The sequence below is a fragment of the Lemur catta genome, chromosome 1 (assembly GCF_020740605.2).
Source record: "Lemur catta isolate mLemCat1 chromosome 1, mLemCat1.pri, whole genome shotgun sequence".
NCBI lineage: Eukaryota > Metazoa > Chordata > Mammalia > Primates > Lemuridae > Lemur > Lemur catta.
The window spans coordinates 243,631,960-243,647,436 of NC_059128.1; the positions used below are offsets into that span (position 1 = coordinate 243,631,960).

The following is a 15,477-nucleotide window of genomic DNA, read 5'->3' on the forward strand; positions in this document are numbered from 1 at the left end:
TTATTAATATCATGTACCTAAATCTTTAGATAAATCTTTTAGCCTATTCGTTGGTACTGTTGACTTGACAAAAGATAATGTGTTTTGGAAATACTAGAACAATAAATATATCTTCATTCTTCAACAACTTAAGCTTAATTCTCATTTTGTATTATTATTTTTCCTAAGTATGCCAAAAAAAACCAGATTGCCTAAGGAATATAATTGTTTTACTGAAATAGAAGTTGAATCATTTATGTTTATATAGTAAATATAAAATTGTGCCAGTGAATTCTCAACCACTAATTTATTTCCATTTCAGGGACATATATATATGTGTGTGTGTGTGTGTGTGTGTGTGTGTGTGTGTGTGTGTGTGTGTGTATGTGTATATATATATATATGTATGTGTGTGTACATATATGTAATTAATTGGCACAATTTTTTACTCATATCTTTATATACTAAACCAGTACCTTATTTCTAATCTAATCTCCTTGCCTTCTGCCTGGTCAGCTCCTACTAATACTGACAGGCTCTGAACTTGCTTTTTATTACAGTAAAATATTCCTAAATTTATAAATTATTGAATATCATTCTATATTCAATATCTCTGATTAAAATAGTATGTGGAGATACAAATATAAGCTGTGATTAGTTGATGTTCCACTCTTAAATTCATACTAGCTTCCAATCTTCTTCCTAAGGTCCACCAATTTCTTTCATAGAATTTTTACTTTTTTCTAACTTTCATCACTGAACAGTAAATTTCTCCTCAGAAATATATTCTACCAAAATGCAGAGTTTTATTTTTATCAGACTACTAGAGCTACTGTATCTGGCAGAGAATCACAAAGGTTTATTAACTTGCAGGTCTAAAGAGGTGGGTTGGGCTCATTCACTTAAGTAAATAACCATCTATGCCAGCCCCAGAGCTATTTCTCAATAAGTATTTCTCAGATGTCACAGTAAAATTGCCAATTACTACCTGTAATTTTGGAAGTCCCTAGAAAATAGTTAATTTGCAAAAGCTGAATGCTCAAATACAAATGGAACGCAATGTTTCTAAATAAGCTAGTTATGGCTAATATTACCAAACTGTCACTGGACCCATATCCAAGTAAACATATACAAAGCTGGGTTCCTTTACACACAGCTTGTGGACCACCCTGACCACTAGCCCTAACCTGTAGGACTTGGGTTTTTTCAGCAGAAGATAAAGAAGAAACAGTTTGAAAGTTGTCTGACAACTGTTTATTTCTTCATTATTCTTTTCAAGGCACAGATAACCTCTTTGTTCCTCAGGCTGTAAATAAAAGGATTTAATAGAGGAATTATTATGGTGTAAAATATAGAATACATTTTGTCCTGATCTTCAGCTGTTCCAGACCCAGGACGCACGTACATGAAGAAGAGTGTGCCATAGAACAAAGACACAGAGAGCAGGTGGGCACTGCACGTGGAGAAGGCTTTGCTTCTGCCTTTCTCAGACTTCTTTTTCAGGATGGCAAAGAGGACACAAGAGTAGGAGATTATGATAGTGATAAAAGTGAAGCCTTGTATAAAAGCTGAAAAGATTAAAACCAGAAGTATATTAACCATAGGATCAGAGCAAGAAATTTTGAACAGTTGTAAAATTTCACAGTAGAAATAATGTATGATATTGGACCTGCAGAAAATTAATCTAACTAACAACCCTACATGAATTGCTGAATGCAGAAAACCAATAAAATATGAAACACCGATAAACTGAGTACAGAGGCTATTGGACATCACCACTGGATAAGACAGGGGACTGCATATGGCTACATAGCAGTCATAGGCCATCACTACCAGGAGGAAACATTCTGTGGTTGCACTGGAACCAAAAAAATAAAATTGGGCCACACAGTCAAAGAGGGATATCACATGATTCTTAGATAAAAAATTGATAAGCATCTTAGGAGTCACAGAGGATGAAGTGCATGCATCTGCAAAGGCTAAACTGCCAAGGAATAAGTACATGGGGGTGTGAAGGTGGGGGTCCTTCCAGATGATAGCAATCAGGCCCAGGTTGCCCACCATGGTGATGAGGTAGATCAGCAAAAACACCAGGAACAGCGGCACCTGCAGCCCTGGATGATCTGTAAGTCCTATGAGGACAAACTCAGTCACCAGAGTCTTATTTTCTTCTGCCATATGTGACCTGGCCAATCACTAAAACAAAAGGATAAGTGAGGAAATAGTCACAAAAGAGTCTTAAAATTGGTGACATTTTTGTGTGACTAACATTTTCCCAAGAAGTGCTTCTCATTTTATTAGTAGCTTTAAATTTTTACCTTTGTTCATCTACTTTTATATACATTCAAAATTGTTCATAATAAAAGGTCTTAAAATGATAATTTACCTAAAGTGACATCTAAATTTAATGCAAATCCTTTTCGATCTAACAGGGTTAGATTGTATATATTCATCTTAAAGTTCATATTTTTAAAAGTTTGCATTTTCCCCCAGAAAAATATAAACAGTAAGAATAGTCAATAGTACCCTAATTGATATTAAACTATAATAAAAAGCCATAATAATCAAAACATTAAGATACTAAGCATAAGAATAGACAAGAGGATCAGTACAATAGAATAGAGAGCCCAGAAATAGATTCCAATATATACAGGAATGTGGCATAAGACAAATATGGTATTTCAATCCAGTAGGAAAAGGATGATTGATTTAATGAATTGAACTGGTGCTGCTGGCTGTTTGTCTGGAAGTAAATAAAGTTAGGATTCTACCTCACAGTGTAAATATTTTCTAAGAAATTTAGGAGATGATAGTGTAACACAGGTATTAGAGAAAACCTTAAAGCCAATATAAAGACATAGCTACTATATAATTTTGATGCATATCAACAGAGTCAAAGGGTATATAACAGATTAGGAGATATATTTCACCGTATATATAAAAGACATAGATATGTGTCTGTAACATAAAATAACTGTTAAAAATAGATAAGAAAAGGCATACAGCATAAAAGAAAAATGGGTAAATAATATGAAGCAGCAAGTTTACAGATAAACAAATCAAAAAGACCAATAAATGAAATGGAAAGATACCAAAATTTCACACACACATACACACACACACACACACACATACCTCTCTTTTCATGTATCATATTAGTAGAATTAAAATGAATAAAAATACCCACTGCTGATTGAAGTGAGAAAAGTGATACTCTCGTATATAACTTGTGGAACTATTTTTGCAACAGCCTTTTAGAAAAGCAATTTTTATTTAATTTAAATCATTAAATTTAAAAAACATAAACCCTTTGATCTATAATTTTCATATACATATATATATATATTCTAGAAATAAAAGTACCATTACTCAAGGATAAATATACAAAAAGTACCAGACACATCCACAGTGAAATGATTGGATAAATCACAGCGCATTCATATTACGGAATAAAATTCAGCCATGAAAAAAAGAGCTATACCAATTGAACTGAGATTTACCACAATGTACAGTTATCTGAGAAAAGTAAGATAAGATATAAAAAAAATTTTTGGAAAAACTTTTGTAGACATTGGCCTAGGGAAAGAATTTATGAAGGCCTCAAAGGAAATCACAGCAACAACAAAATAAATAAATGGGACCTGAAAATTTTTTCTGTTTTTTGTAGAGTTGGGGTCTTGCTATGTTGCTCAACCTGGTCTTGAATTCCGGGCCTCTAGCAAGCCTCCTGCCTCAGCCTAACAAAGCAAATGCATTTTAAAATCACTCTTTCACCTGGAAAAAAATGTGAATAATAGACACTAAGTTTATAACACTGATTTTAAAGTGTTATGGGAGTAGTGGTAAAAACAAAGAAAGTTTTGGGGAAGGTAAGGGGAATGGGTCAAAACAAAAGTTTCACAAGAAAAGCAGCATATATATTATTATCTCTTTTACATAAAATTATATAATTATGTGTATATATGTATCTATATACATATACAAAGGGATGTGTTAAAGAGCAGTCTCTAACATGATGATGGAGGAAAGAAACAAGAACAATAAAATTCTGTTGTCTTTGTAAGGAGATGTTTTGGCACTGAAAATTCCAGTGTAAAATTAGGAGATGATAATCTCCAAATTTTGCACTCAAATATCAGTTAAATACAGAAATGGCCTTCAGACAAATTTGCATATTCTTTTGGATATTATCAATGGGAAAGACTTTTGAGCATTGACAGATGTACTTCAAAGTAATCTATAATTGTATAAGATAGGGATTCAAATAGAGCAACAGGGTTTTTCAGAGTTTTTGTAATTTCTGTTATGTTCTTATTAAATTTACTCCAGTATACTTTATTTTTTTGTCACTGCTGTGAATTTAACATCTGGTATTTGCATGAAGTAACGAGATTGGGTTTTCTTTCACTATTTATATATAGCCTCTAAAAGAACTTCAAAGAGAAGTTTTCCAGTGACTATAGATCCTTCTAGAGTACCTTGAAAAGAAAAATAAATACATTGAATCATACAGATTGTTATGGTATTTTCATGTATGAAAACATATTTCTATAATTGTACAGTCATACCTCTCAATACTTAGGAAACATAAAAACTTTTTACTACGAAAAAGTATTTTTTTAAAACTGGGTTTGATTAATTTAAAAATATAAATTAAAGCTTTTTTCTAAGAATTAAATGTCAGCAATAGAGTAAGACCCTGTCTCAAAAAAATGCATTGCTTGTTTTATAATAATGAGATAATATTCACACTTATCTGTATCTTTCTTTTCTCAGATAACTATACATTGTATTAAATCTCAATTCAATTGGTATAGCTCTTTTTAAAATGGCTGGATTTTATTCCATAATATGAATGCACTTTGATTTATCCAACCATTTCACTGTGGATACGTCTGGTAGTTGAGAGATATTAGTCCATCTTCACTGAAAATATTAATAAGTGAAGAATAGAGTTTTAGAATTTTTACTTTTAAATATATATCCACAGAGGGCCCTAGTATGTACAACAGGGCCATAAATATAAATTAAAAATTAAGAACCATAAGAGATGTTTGCTCTGGGCCATTTTTCTTTATGACCTCAAATAACTGAATTATTGATATTCCTGGTTTTAGTTCCTACAAGGTATAGTTTAGCCAAGAATTAATAAGCTTTGTGAATTTTTTTCTCAAGTTATGTGAGACATAAGTAAACACAAGGAGTCTGTTGAAGTTACCTTCAGTGATGTTAGCCCATATCCTCATGATTTCATGAAATTAAAGAATTTTTATTACATTCATTCAAACCAAACCTTAGGTCAGAATTTCTCATTCTGCAAAATTACAAGTAAGTGAGATTTGAGCAGCATATCTTATAACTCTTAAGAAAACTTTTCACATTATAAAATAAATTCTGAATACATTGGATTTTTCTTATCATTATTACTTAAGTTTTTCATTTTTCATTTTTCTAATAACCGAAGTTTATTTAAAATCTTCACAACAATTGTGTTATCTCCACTGTAAAAATTCTGATGAAAATATACATGTTTAGACAAGCATTTACTTCTGTCTGTCCAGATTTGGGTTGCTGATTTGAAAAAAATATCCTGTCTAGGATTTTAATTTCTTACTTAGATACTTTGTTATCTTATAGACAACTTACAAAGATCTAATAATAAAAATTAGGAAAATCTTTGCATCCTCACCCAGTTCCTAGAAAACATTGGGAAACTAGAAATGTGCTTGTTTTCTGGAAGTAATATAAAAGGTACAGAAATGAAGCAGTATTAATTGTGTACTGCTTCAGGCTGCTTACATAATTCCTTTGAAACTCCAAACTACAGAGAGATAGCATTTCTTTCTTCTATTTTCAAATCCATCCTCTAAAAAATGTTTAAATTCCCTTAGTGTTTCTAAGGGATTCTCAGTGGAATGAAGTCAAAGTTGTTCTACTGGGCATTGTAAGCTAATCATCAAATCACCCATATACAGCTAGTCCATAACAATTAAAACTATACATTGTGTCCTCAGGGTTCACTGTAGGGGCATGTTTATAAAATATCACTGGTAGAGTTTATAATAAGCTTGTTTTCTTTCCCCTTGTCTTTTTCTGGTGCCACAACCAAACCACCTAATTAACTTGATTTCCATTTGGAAATCCCCAAGGTACCTTAGAGTTAACATGTCCAAATCTGAGATTAAGACTTTCCCCTATTCCACCCCTAAACCTGGCATTCTTCCAGTGTTCCTTGCCTCGGGGAATAGGGTCACCAAACAAGCATTTATCCAAGCCATAAACCAGGGACACACCTTTTACACTAACCTCACCCTCAACTCCATTGTTTTCAACCATTGCCAAGACCTCTAGATTTTATCTGCTAAAGATGTTTTAAATCCAACTATTTCTTCCAAATTACACCTTTACCCTCAAAAGCCCAGATCAATTCATCTCTTGCCTGGACTTATTAAATAACCTCCTAACTATATCATCTGTATCTGCTAACACACTCATTCAGTGTATTTTCCGTACTTAACAGACTGCACACTTTTCAACCACCACAGCATAAACACATTCCCTCACTTAAAATTTATAAATAACTTCTCATTGCACATAGAATAATAGCTAAAATTCTTTTTTAAATTTCATGTTATTTTATTGACAAATAATACTTGTACATATTCATGTGGTACATAGTGATATTTCAATACATATAATGTATGGTGATCAGATCAGGGTAATTAAAATATTCATCATCTCAAACATTTTTCATTTCTTTGTGTTGGGAACATTCAGTATCCTCCTTCAAACTATTTGAAACTATATAATATATTGTTGTTAACTATAGTTGTCCTGTAGTGCTACAGAACACTAGAATTTATTCCTCCTTTCTAGCTATGCTTTTGTATCCCTTAACAAATCTCTCCCTAGCCTTCCTTTCCCAGCCTCTCATATTTTCTGTTCTACTTTTTACTCCCATGAGTTCAACATTTTTTAGTTTCCACATAAGAGTGAGTGTTTACCTTTCTCTTCCTGGCTTATTTCACTCAATGCACTCCAATTCCATCCATGTTATTATGAATGACAGGATTTCATTCTTTTTTATGGCTGAATAATATTCTGTGGTATATGTGTATCAAATTTTCTTTATTCATTTATCTGTTGTTGGACACCTAGATTGATTCCATATCTTGGCTGCTGTAAATAGTGTTGTAATAAACATGGGGGTGCAGATGTCTCTCCAAGATAATGAATTCTTTCGGATAAATTCCCAGTAGGGGGATTGCTAGATCATATAGTAGATCATACATATAAATCATACATCTATTTGTAGTTTGTTGAAGGACCTCCATACTGTACTCCATGGTGGCTGTTATAGTTTGCATTCCCACCAACAGTGTATAGGTGTTCCCTTTTCTCCTCATGCTCTCCAGCATTTGTTTGTTGTTGTTGTTGTTGTTGTTGTTGTTATTGTCTTTTTGATAATAGACTTCTTAACTGAGGTGAGATGATATCTCGGTGTAGTTTTATTTGCATTGGTGAAGTTGAGTATTTGTCATATATTTGTTGTCCATTTATATGTCTTCTTTTGAGAAATGTCTGTTCACATTGGCCCTTTTTTAATAGGATTATTTGGTTTTTTGCAGTTGAAATTTTTGAGCTCATTGTATATTCTGAACATTGATATTCTATCAGAGGAGAAGTTGGAAATATTTTCTCCCATTCTGTAGGTTATGTTTTCACTCTATTGATGGATTCCTTTGCTATGCAGAAGCTTTGTAGTCTGATATAATCCCAATTGTTTATCTTTTTTTAGATGCCTATGCTTTTGAGGTCTTATTCATAAAATCTTTTCCCAAACCAATGTCCTGAAGCATTTTTCCTATGCTTTCCTCTGGTAGTTTTATTGTTTCAGGTCTTACATTTAGGTCTTTGATCCATTTCGAGTTGATTTCTGTATAGGGTGAGAGGTGGGGGTCTAGTTTCATTCTTCTGCATATGGATATCTAGTTACCCCAGAACCATGTATTGAAGAAACTGCCCTTTCCCCAATGAATGTTCTTTTCACTTTTTCAAAATTCAGTTGGTTATAATCATGTGGATTAATTTCTGGTTCATAATTCTGTTCCATTGGTCTATATGTCTGTTTTTATGCTATTACCATGCTGTTGTAGTTACTACAGTTTTATAATATATTTTGAGGTCTGGTAGTGTGATGTTTCCAGCTTTATTGTTTTTGCTCAGGACTGCTTTGGTTATTCAGGGTCTTTTTTGTTCCATACAAATTTTAGGATTTTTTTCTTTCTGTGAAGAATATCACTGGTATTTTGATAAGGATTACATTGGATCTATAGATTGCTTTAGGTAGCATTTTCATTTTAATGATATTAATTCTTCCCATCCATGAGCATTGGGTGTCTTTCCATTTGTTTGTGTCCTCACAAATTCCCTGAAGTTGTTCACCTCTTTGGTTAAATTTATTCCCAGGATTTTTTTCCTTTTTTGTGCAGTTTTTTTTTTATAATCATTGTAAATGATATTGTCTTCTCTATTTCTTTTTCAGCTAATTCCTTGATCATGCCTACAAATGCTGTTGATTTTTGTATGTTAATTTTGTATCACAAATCTTTACTATATTTTTTATCTAGTTCTAAGGATTTTTTGGTAAAGTCTTTAGGTTTTTCTATGTATAAGATCATGTCATCTGCAAACACAGACAATTTAACTTTCTCCTTTACAATTTGGATGCCTAATTGCTCTGACTATGTTGAATAAGAGTGGTGAAAGTGGGAATCCTTGACTTGTTCCAGTTCTTAGAGGAAAAGCTTTCAGCTTCTCTCCATTTAGTAAGCTGTTTACTGTGGGTTTGTCGTATAAGGCTTTTATTATATTGAGATACTTTCCTTCTATACCTAATTTATTTAGAGTTTTTATCACTAAGGGATGCAAAATTTTATTAAAAGCCTCTTCTGCATTTTTTTGAGATATAAATGATTTTTGTACTTCATTCTATTGATGTGATGTATGACGTTTATTTAATTGCATGTGTTGAGCCATCCTTGTATTCCTGGAATAAATCCCATTTTATCATGGTGTACTGTCTTTTTGATGTGTTATTGGATTTGGTTTGCTATTATTTTTTTCAAGGAGTTTTATGTCTATGTTCATCAGGGGTATTGGCCTGTAGTTTTCTTTTTTGTTGTTGTTGTTGTGTCCTTGTCTGAATTTGGTATCAGGGTTATGCTGGCCTCATAGAATGAGTTAGGAAGAATTTCATCTACTTCAATTTTTTGAAATAGTTTGAGAAATATTGGTATTAATTTTTCTTTAAAGGTTTAGTAGAATTTGGCTGTGAAGCAATTTGGTCCTGAATCTTTATTTGTTGGAAGATTTTTTATTACCAATTTAATTTTGTTAGTTGTATTGGTCTGTTTAGGTTTTTACTTCTTCTTGGTTTAATCTTTGTAGGTTGTATATGTCCAGGAATTTATTCATTTCCTTTACATTTTCTAAATTATTGGCATATAGTTGCTCATAGTAGTCTCTAATGAACCTTTGTATTTCTGTGCTGTCCATTGTAACATCTCATTTTCTTTGCTGACTTTATTTATTTATTTGGGCTTAGCCTAGCCCTGGGTTTGTCAATTTTGATTATATTTTTAAGAAACCAACTTTTTGTCTCATTGATATTATGTGTTTTTTATTCTCAATTTTGTTTATTTCTGATCTGACTTTTGTTATTTATTTTCTACTACTTTGGTTTGTTTTTGCTTTTCTAGTTCTTTGAGGTGCATCATTAGGTTGTTCATTTGAAATCTGTCTAGTTTTTTGATGTAGGCATTTATTACTATAAACATGCCTCTTAATATTGCTTTTTCTATGCCCCATAGGTTTTGACATGTTCTGTGTCTATTTTAATTTGTTTCAAGGAATTTTTTATTACATTCTTAATTTCTTTCCTTACCCATTAGTCATTCAGGAGAATGTTGCTTAATTTCTATGTATTTGTATAGTTTCTAATGTTTTGCTTATTATCAATGTCTAGTTTTATTCCATATGGTTACATAACATAGTTGATACGGTTTCAATTTTTAAAATTTTTTGAGACTTGTTTTGTGTTCTAACATATAATCAATTCTAGAGAATGTTCCATGTGATGATAAAAAGAAAGTGTATTCTGCAGCTATTTAGTGAAATGTTCTGTAAATGCCTGTTAGGTCCATTTGGTCTATGGTGCCATTTAGATCTAATGTTTCATCGTTGATTTTCAGTGTAAATGATCTGTCCAGTGCTGAGAGTAGGGTGTTTGAGTCCCCAGCTATTATTGTATTGGGATCTATCTCTCCCTTAAATCTAATAATACGTGCTTTTATATCTGGATGCTCCAGTGTTGGGAACATATATATATTTACAATTGTTATATTCTCTTGCTGAACTGATCTTTTTATTATTATTTAATGTCCTTCATCTCTTTTTACAGCTTTTAATCTGACATTTATTTTTGTCTGATATAAATATAACTATTCCTGCTCACTTTCTGTTTACATTTGCATGGAATAATTTTTTCTATCCCATCACTTTCAGGCTATTTATGTATTTACAAGTGAAATATCATTTACAATAATATTTTTGCCACATGTAATATTAATAACTATATTTTCTCAATGTAAAATTTTGTAGGATTTATCTGTCATTTCCTGAAGTACATGAACTTTACAAGGATACTTATCCAGAGTACTTATCAGGTCTGATTCATATATCAGCAACATAATGGAGTAGAATGCTGTTCTGTAAAATGTCCAGGAAATAAAGCTTCCTTCAGACATAGAACAGAAGAGTTAGCATAGTCCTGGGGCAACATCATCAATGTATACTGTTGCCCATCCCAAGTGAATGTAAAATACTTCTGATCCTCATTCATTATCTGTATTAAAATAATACATTTTGTACATCAATAACCACATATCTCACACAAGATATTATATCGACATATTCTAGTAAGGGTAGCACATCTGGCAGAACAATGGAAATAAGCACTACAGTGTGGCTAAGTGTGTGGTTGTCTATCATTATCAGCCATGACCTCTATGGGTTTTGTAGAGACCAGGATGAAAGAATAAAAAGCAATATTATGGGAATCGCCACCATTGCAGCCTTTGAGTCCCTGAGAGTAGCACTAATCTCTGACACTGAATCAAAAATGCCTTATATGTCTGTCTGAGATATGAACCTTTCAAATGACTGAAGCTGACAGACCTCACCATTCTCACAGGGAAGCCTCTGAAGGACTATTTGGACAGTGCTGCTTATTCTAAAGAAGACTATTCTAAAGGAGACCTCAGGAAGTTACAAGTCCTTTAAACACCAGGGGAAGCCATGACCTAGTGCTGCCCTTATCCCAGGTGCTTTGACTATCTGCAAGAACTGGACTACTTAAAAAATGTTAAATCACAGAATCTAAAAGGGAAAAAAAGTGTGCATTTATAGGACAGCTGTCTTGAGTTGCAATGGTTGCCTCTGATAAGCATTTAGCATATGGAAATCTTCCACGAATTTCCCTCAGTAAAGAGGTAAATTTCATTCTTTGTGGACTTTTATGGTTTGTTTATACCTCCCAAGTCAAAGGTTTGCTGCTCATGGCATTGCAGTAACTTGAAAATCATCTCCAAAGATATCTCCCCAGGGTATGGAGGAAACGTTATGTAGTGTTAAATTTTGTTTTTCCAACAGTGAAAACACAAAACTAGGATTTTTCCATTAAAAAAAATAGTTTAAGAGCAGAGAGTTGTTGCATAAGAAATAAATACCTGAGTTAAATGAGAGCTACACAAGAGCAAATTAAGTTACCTGAAAATTCAAGGGATTCAATAAATCACCCAAGTAGAAAATGACACACAGCCTGAGTTCTCCCCTCAGTGCAACTGCAGGGATTCCTGGTCCCATCGCAATACCTGGGAACTGTGATGGGAAAATTTCAAGCCACCCTCTGTCTAATCTTGTTGCAAACTATGCCCCAGAGTTGTACAGGAAAGACCAAGAGGTGGTTCCTTGCCACACTCTAAAACAAGACTGTGGGAAGAAGCCTCCTCCCTCAGGCTCTATTAAAACTATCTACAAATCTCTTCAACTCCAGATTGGAGCCTGCCAAAACAAAATTGGGACACAGTCATCTGACTGCTTCCTGTCCCTATCTATCTCCTTATTTTTCTCCCCTCACCACTCAGTGAGAAAACACAGGCTTACTTTTTACTTCTCTTACTTTACTTCCTCCTTGTACCATAAAGAACCCAGCCTCAGCCTAGCAGGCATAGCTACATTTATAGTATGGAACTCTGACCTAAGTTTTCTGGCTCACTTCTTAATATATGAATACTAAAGAGCTAGATAAAAGAATTTTTATGAATATTCTTTCAAGAAAAATTCCTGTTTTTGACGTCAGAAGGTGAACTTCTTTCTTTTGTATTGCTTCTATAACAATTCAAAACATACTCCCAGACAGATAGAAACCTTATGCCAATTATAAAGCCAGCTCTATACTCAGAGTGGTGACTAAGAAAAGAAAATTAATACTTTCCATCCTCTTTGCTCCATTACTTTCTCTCCTTAGTAAATGAGTCCACTCAAAAGATTCTTATTCTTTTAGGAGTGCGGAAGGGGAATCTACCTACTTTTTTTTTTTTGAGACAGAGTGTCGCTTTGTTGCCCTGGCTAGAGTGAGTGCCGTGGCGTCAGCCTAGCTCACAGCAACCTCAAACCCCTGGGCTTAAGAGATCCTACTGCCTCAGCCTCCCGAGTAGCTGGGACTACAGGCATGCACCACCACGCCCGGCTAATTTTTTCTATATATATTTTTAGTTGGCCAGATAATTTCTTTCTATTTTTAGTAGAGACGGGGTCTCGCTCAGGCTGGACTTGAACTCCTGACCTCCAGCGATCCACCGGCCTCGGCCTCCCAGAGCGCTAGGATTACAGGCGTGAGCCACCGAGCCCGGCCGGAATCTACCTACTTCCTAAAAGATCTCTGAGTTGAATTTCTGTCATTCAGATTGTCAGAGTTGGGCTAAGTAAAACCGGATATTGGATGAAAGTCTTTCCTCCTATCAGGAAGCTGCCTCCACCCACAGTACAGCCCATCCTTGTCCCAAGGATTCCAGCTACAAGGTCAGCAGGTCAACCTCCCTTGGGGAGGTGTAAATATAAGATAGGCCTTGACTGGAGGTGGACCATTTAGCTTTATAAAGGTGTCAAAAAGTATAGGCTTTCACCCAAATCCCAATTTTTCTCTTTCCCCACTCTCATATACCTACTCCCACTGTCAGGTGATAGCCCCATCTCTGCCTCAGCTGCCTGGCTGGAGTGGAAACAGCTGGATGAGCTGATTCTTGGGAGATTAGTAGGACATCCCCCACTGATCTCCTGGGATCTCTCGTGCTGGCCTTGGAGAAGGGTCTGGACACCAACTGACTGGTCCTATAACTTGTCGCTCATAAATATCTTAAAATTGAATATACTAACAGTGAACTGTTACAGAGAATTGAGAATAAAAAGTACATGGTATATTTTATGCCAAAATCTCAGAAAATGATACTCTGATTCAAGTTCAAAAGTATTTTCTCCCTTTCTTAGGAACGCTTTCATATCTTTCTATTGAACAAAAAATAACCTCCATTTTTGGTATGATATATCTCATTCTTTCCTCCAAGACATTAATGGCTTCAGTAATGACAGTAATTTAAAATCCCATTTCTGCAGTTTTCTATCCATTGCCATCATGTTACTTGATTATATATTCCTCAAAATCATCCCAAAGTTCTAATCAACTCATTTGATTATACATTTCTCAAAACCTTATTTCTAATATACTGTTTATATTTCTAAAAATTTAAAAAGTTCCCCAAAAAACTCTTTTATATGAACATAATCATCATTCATTCGGTCAACAAATATTTATTTAGTATTTCTTAAGTTAGTACACTGTCATTCTTAGCTCAGTCACACATAGAGCTGTAACCCTGTGATACTACAATAACCCCTATTTTAAGAATAAAGAAAAAACAAAGACACTAGCCAGCTTATTTGCAGACATGGAACACATCTGAGAGCTATCATTAAATGTCAATGTACTCAATTATCCAGTTAACTAAGAATGTCTTTTACTATTTTAGAGGTATATAAATCTAACACACTTGTAAGGATTTTTTCCTTCCTGATCTTTTTGTTATTACAAGTGGGACTATCACAGTCAAAGTGAAATAAAACATTACAATAACACCATAGTAGAAAGAATGGCCAGTGTTTCAATTTTCTGGATTCAATTTAAATGGTAAAAATTATAAGTTTTGTTTACATAGTAAATTAAATGAGGAGAAAAGAGAAACCAAATTAATAGGAAATTACTATTTAATAACATAAAGATAGGCAAGGCAGTAAATATCTCAAGCTGAAAATGTATTCCTGAGTTTTATAATCCTGGAAAGGATGTGAGAAGGCTCGATCCTCTGGAAACCCGAGGAAAAAGGTCTAAGTCAGCAACATCACAAAGTATTTCTTTAATGACAAACTATGCATAATTCTGGACATAAGATATGTTTTATGTATTCAAATCTCTGCCTTGGTGATCTAAAACAGGAGCTACCCACATAGAAACAGCAGACCTAAGAATATAACCGTTAAAGAAAGATTTATAAGTATTAGATTCACAATTCTCAGGCTTTCTTTTTTTTTTAATTCTTATTTCAGTATATTGTAGGGGTATAAAAGTTTAGGTTACATATATTGCCCTTAGCCCCCACCCCTCCGAGTCAGAGCTTCAAACGAGTCCATCCCCTAGACAGTGCGCATGGCACTCATTATGTATGTTCATAGTAAGGCCAGCCAAGTGGGTGTCATACTAAGACAATTTTTACTTCTATAACCTAATCACCAATTCTGTATAGACATAGCTAACATCTTCACTCCCCAAGTCTATGCTGGCCTGAAACTAATTTTCTCAAAGCATCTGCTCTGAACTTGAAACTAAAGGCACAATAATGGAAAATTTAAGGAAGATAAGGTTGGTGAAAAATGCAGTTCTGACAACAGTAAAAATATATAGAAGCACTGGGATGTTTTACATAAGAAAGCACCCAGGGGTTTGGTTTCATACTTCTCCCTTAAACTGAGAGGTTATTCTGTAGAAAACAGTTCTCCATCTTTATCAGGAATAGAAAAAGAAAATTAATTGGGGGGTTTTATTAGATATTAAAATGCACTAACAGAGAGGCTGGTGATGTTTGCATTAATCATTGGGTAAACATGCTGCAGTCAAATCACCAAAAGTACCAGCGTATCTTCATTTTACATCGGCCAAGAATATGGTGATGAAAATGTGGCTCTCTGCAGATGTGGTGAGCTCTTCTTTTCTGTGTATTTCCAGGAAGTACTATCTAAAGCAAGATCCAGATTGAGGAGAAAGATGTAGACTCCCCACAGGAACCACATATCTCTGTGATCCTTTTTACACTGCATATTTTGAAA

General features: G+C 34.0%; 1 protein-coding gene across 1 annotated transcript; it reads right to left on the minus strand.

Moving 5' to 3' along the window:
* Nucleotides 1-1,233: 1,233 nt before the first annotated feature.
* On the minus strand, nt 1,234-2,157 carry LOC123642461 (olfactory receptor 5AC1). Its single transcript, XM_045557576.1, has one exon. It carries the CDS (start codon nt 2,155-2,157, stop codon nt 1,234-1,236), a length of 924 nt encoding a protein of 307 aa, XP_045413532.1.
* Between the last annotated feature and the right edge of the window lie 13,320 nt (nt 2,158-15,477).

Bases quoted from the DNA above. Each gene is read 5' to 3' on its own strand.
- LOC123642461 (XM_045557576.1), bottom strand. From the start codon at position 2,157: ATGGCAGAAGAAAATAAGACTCTGGTGACTGAGTTTGTCCTCATAGGA.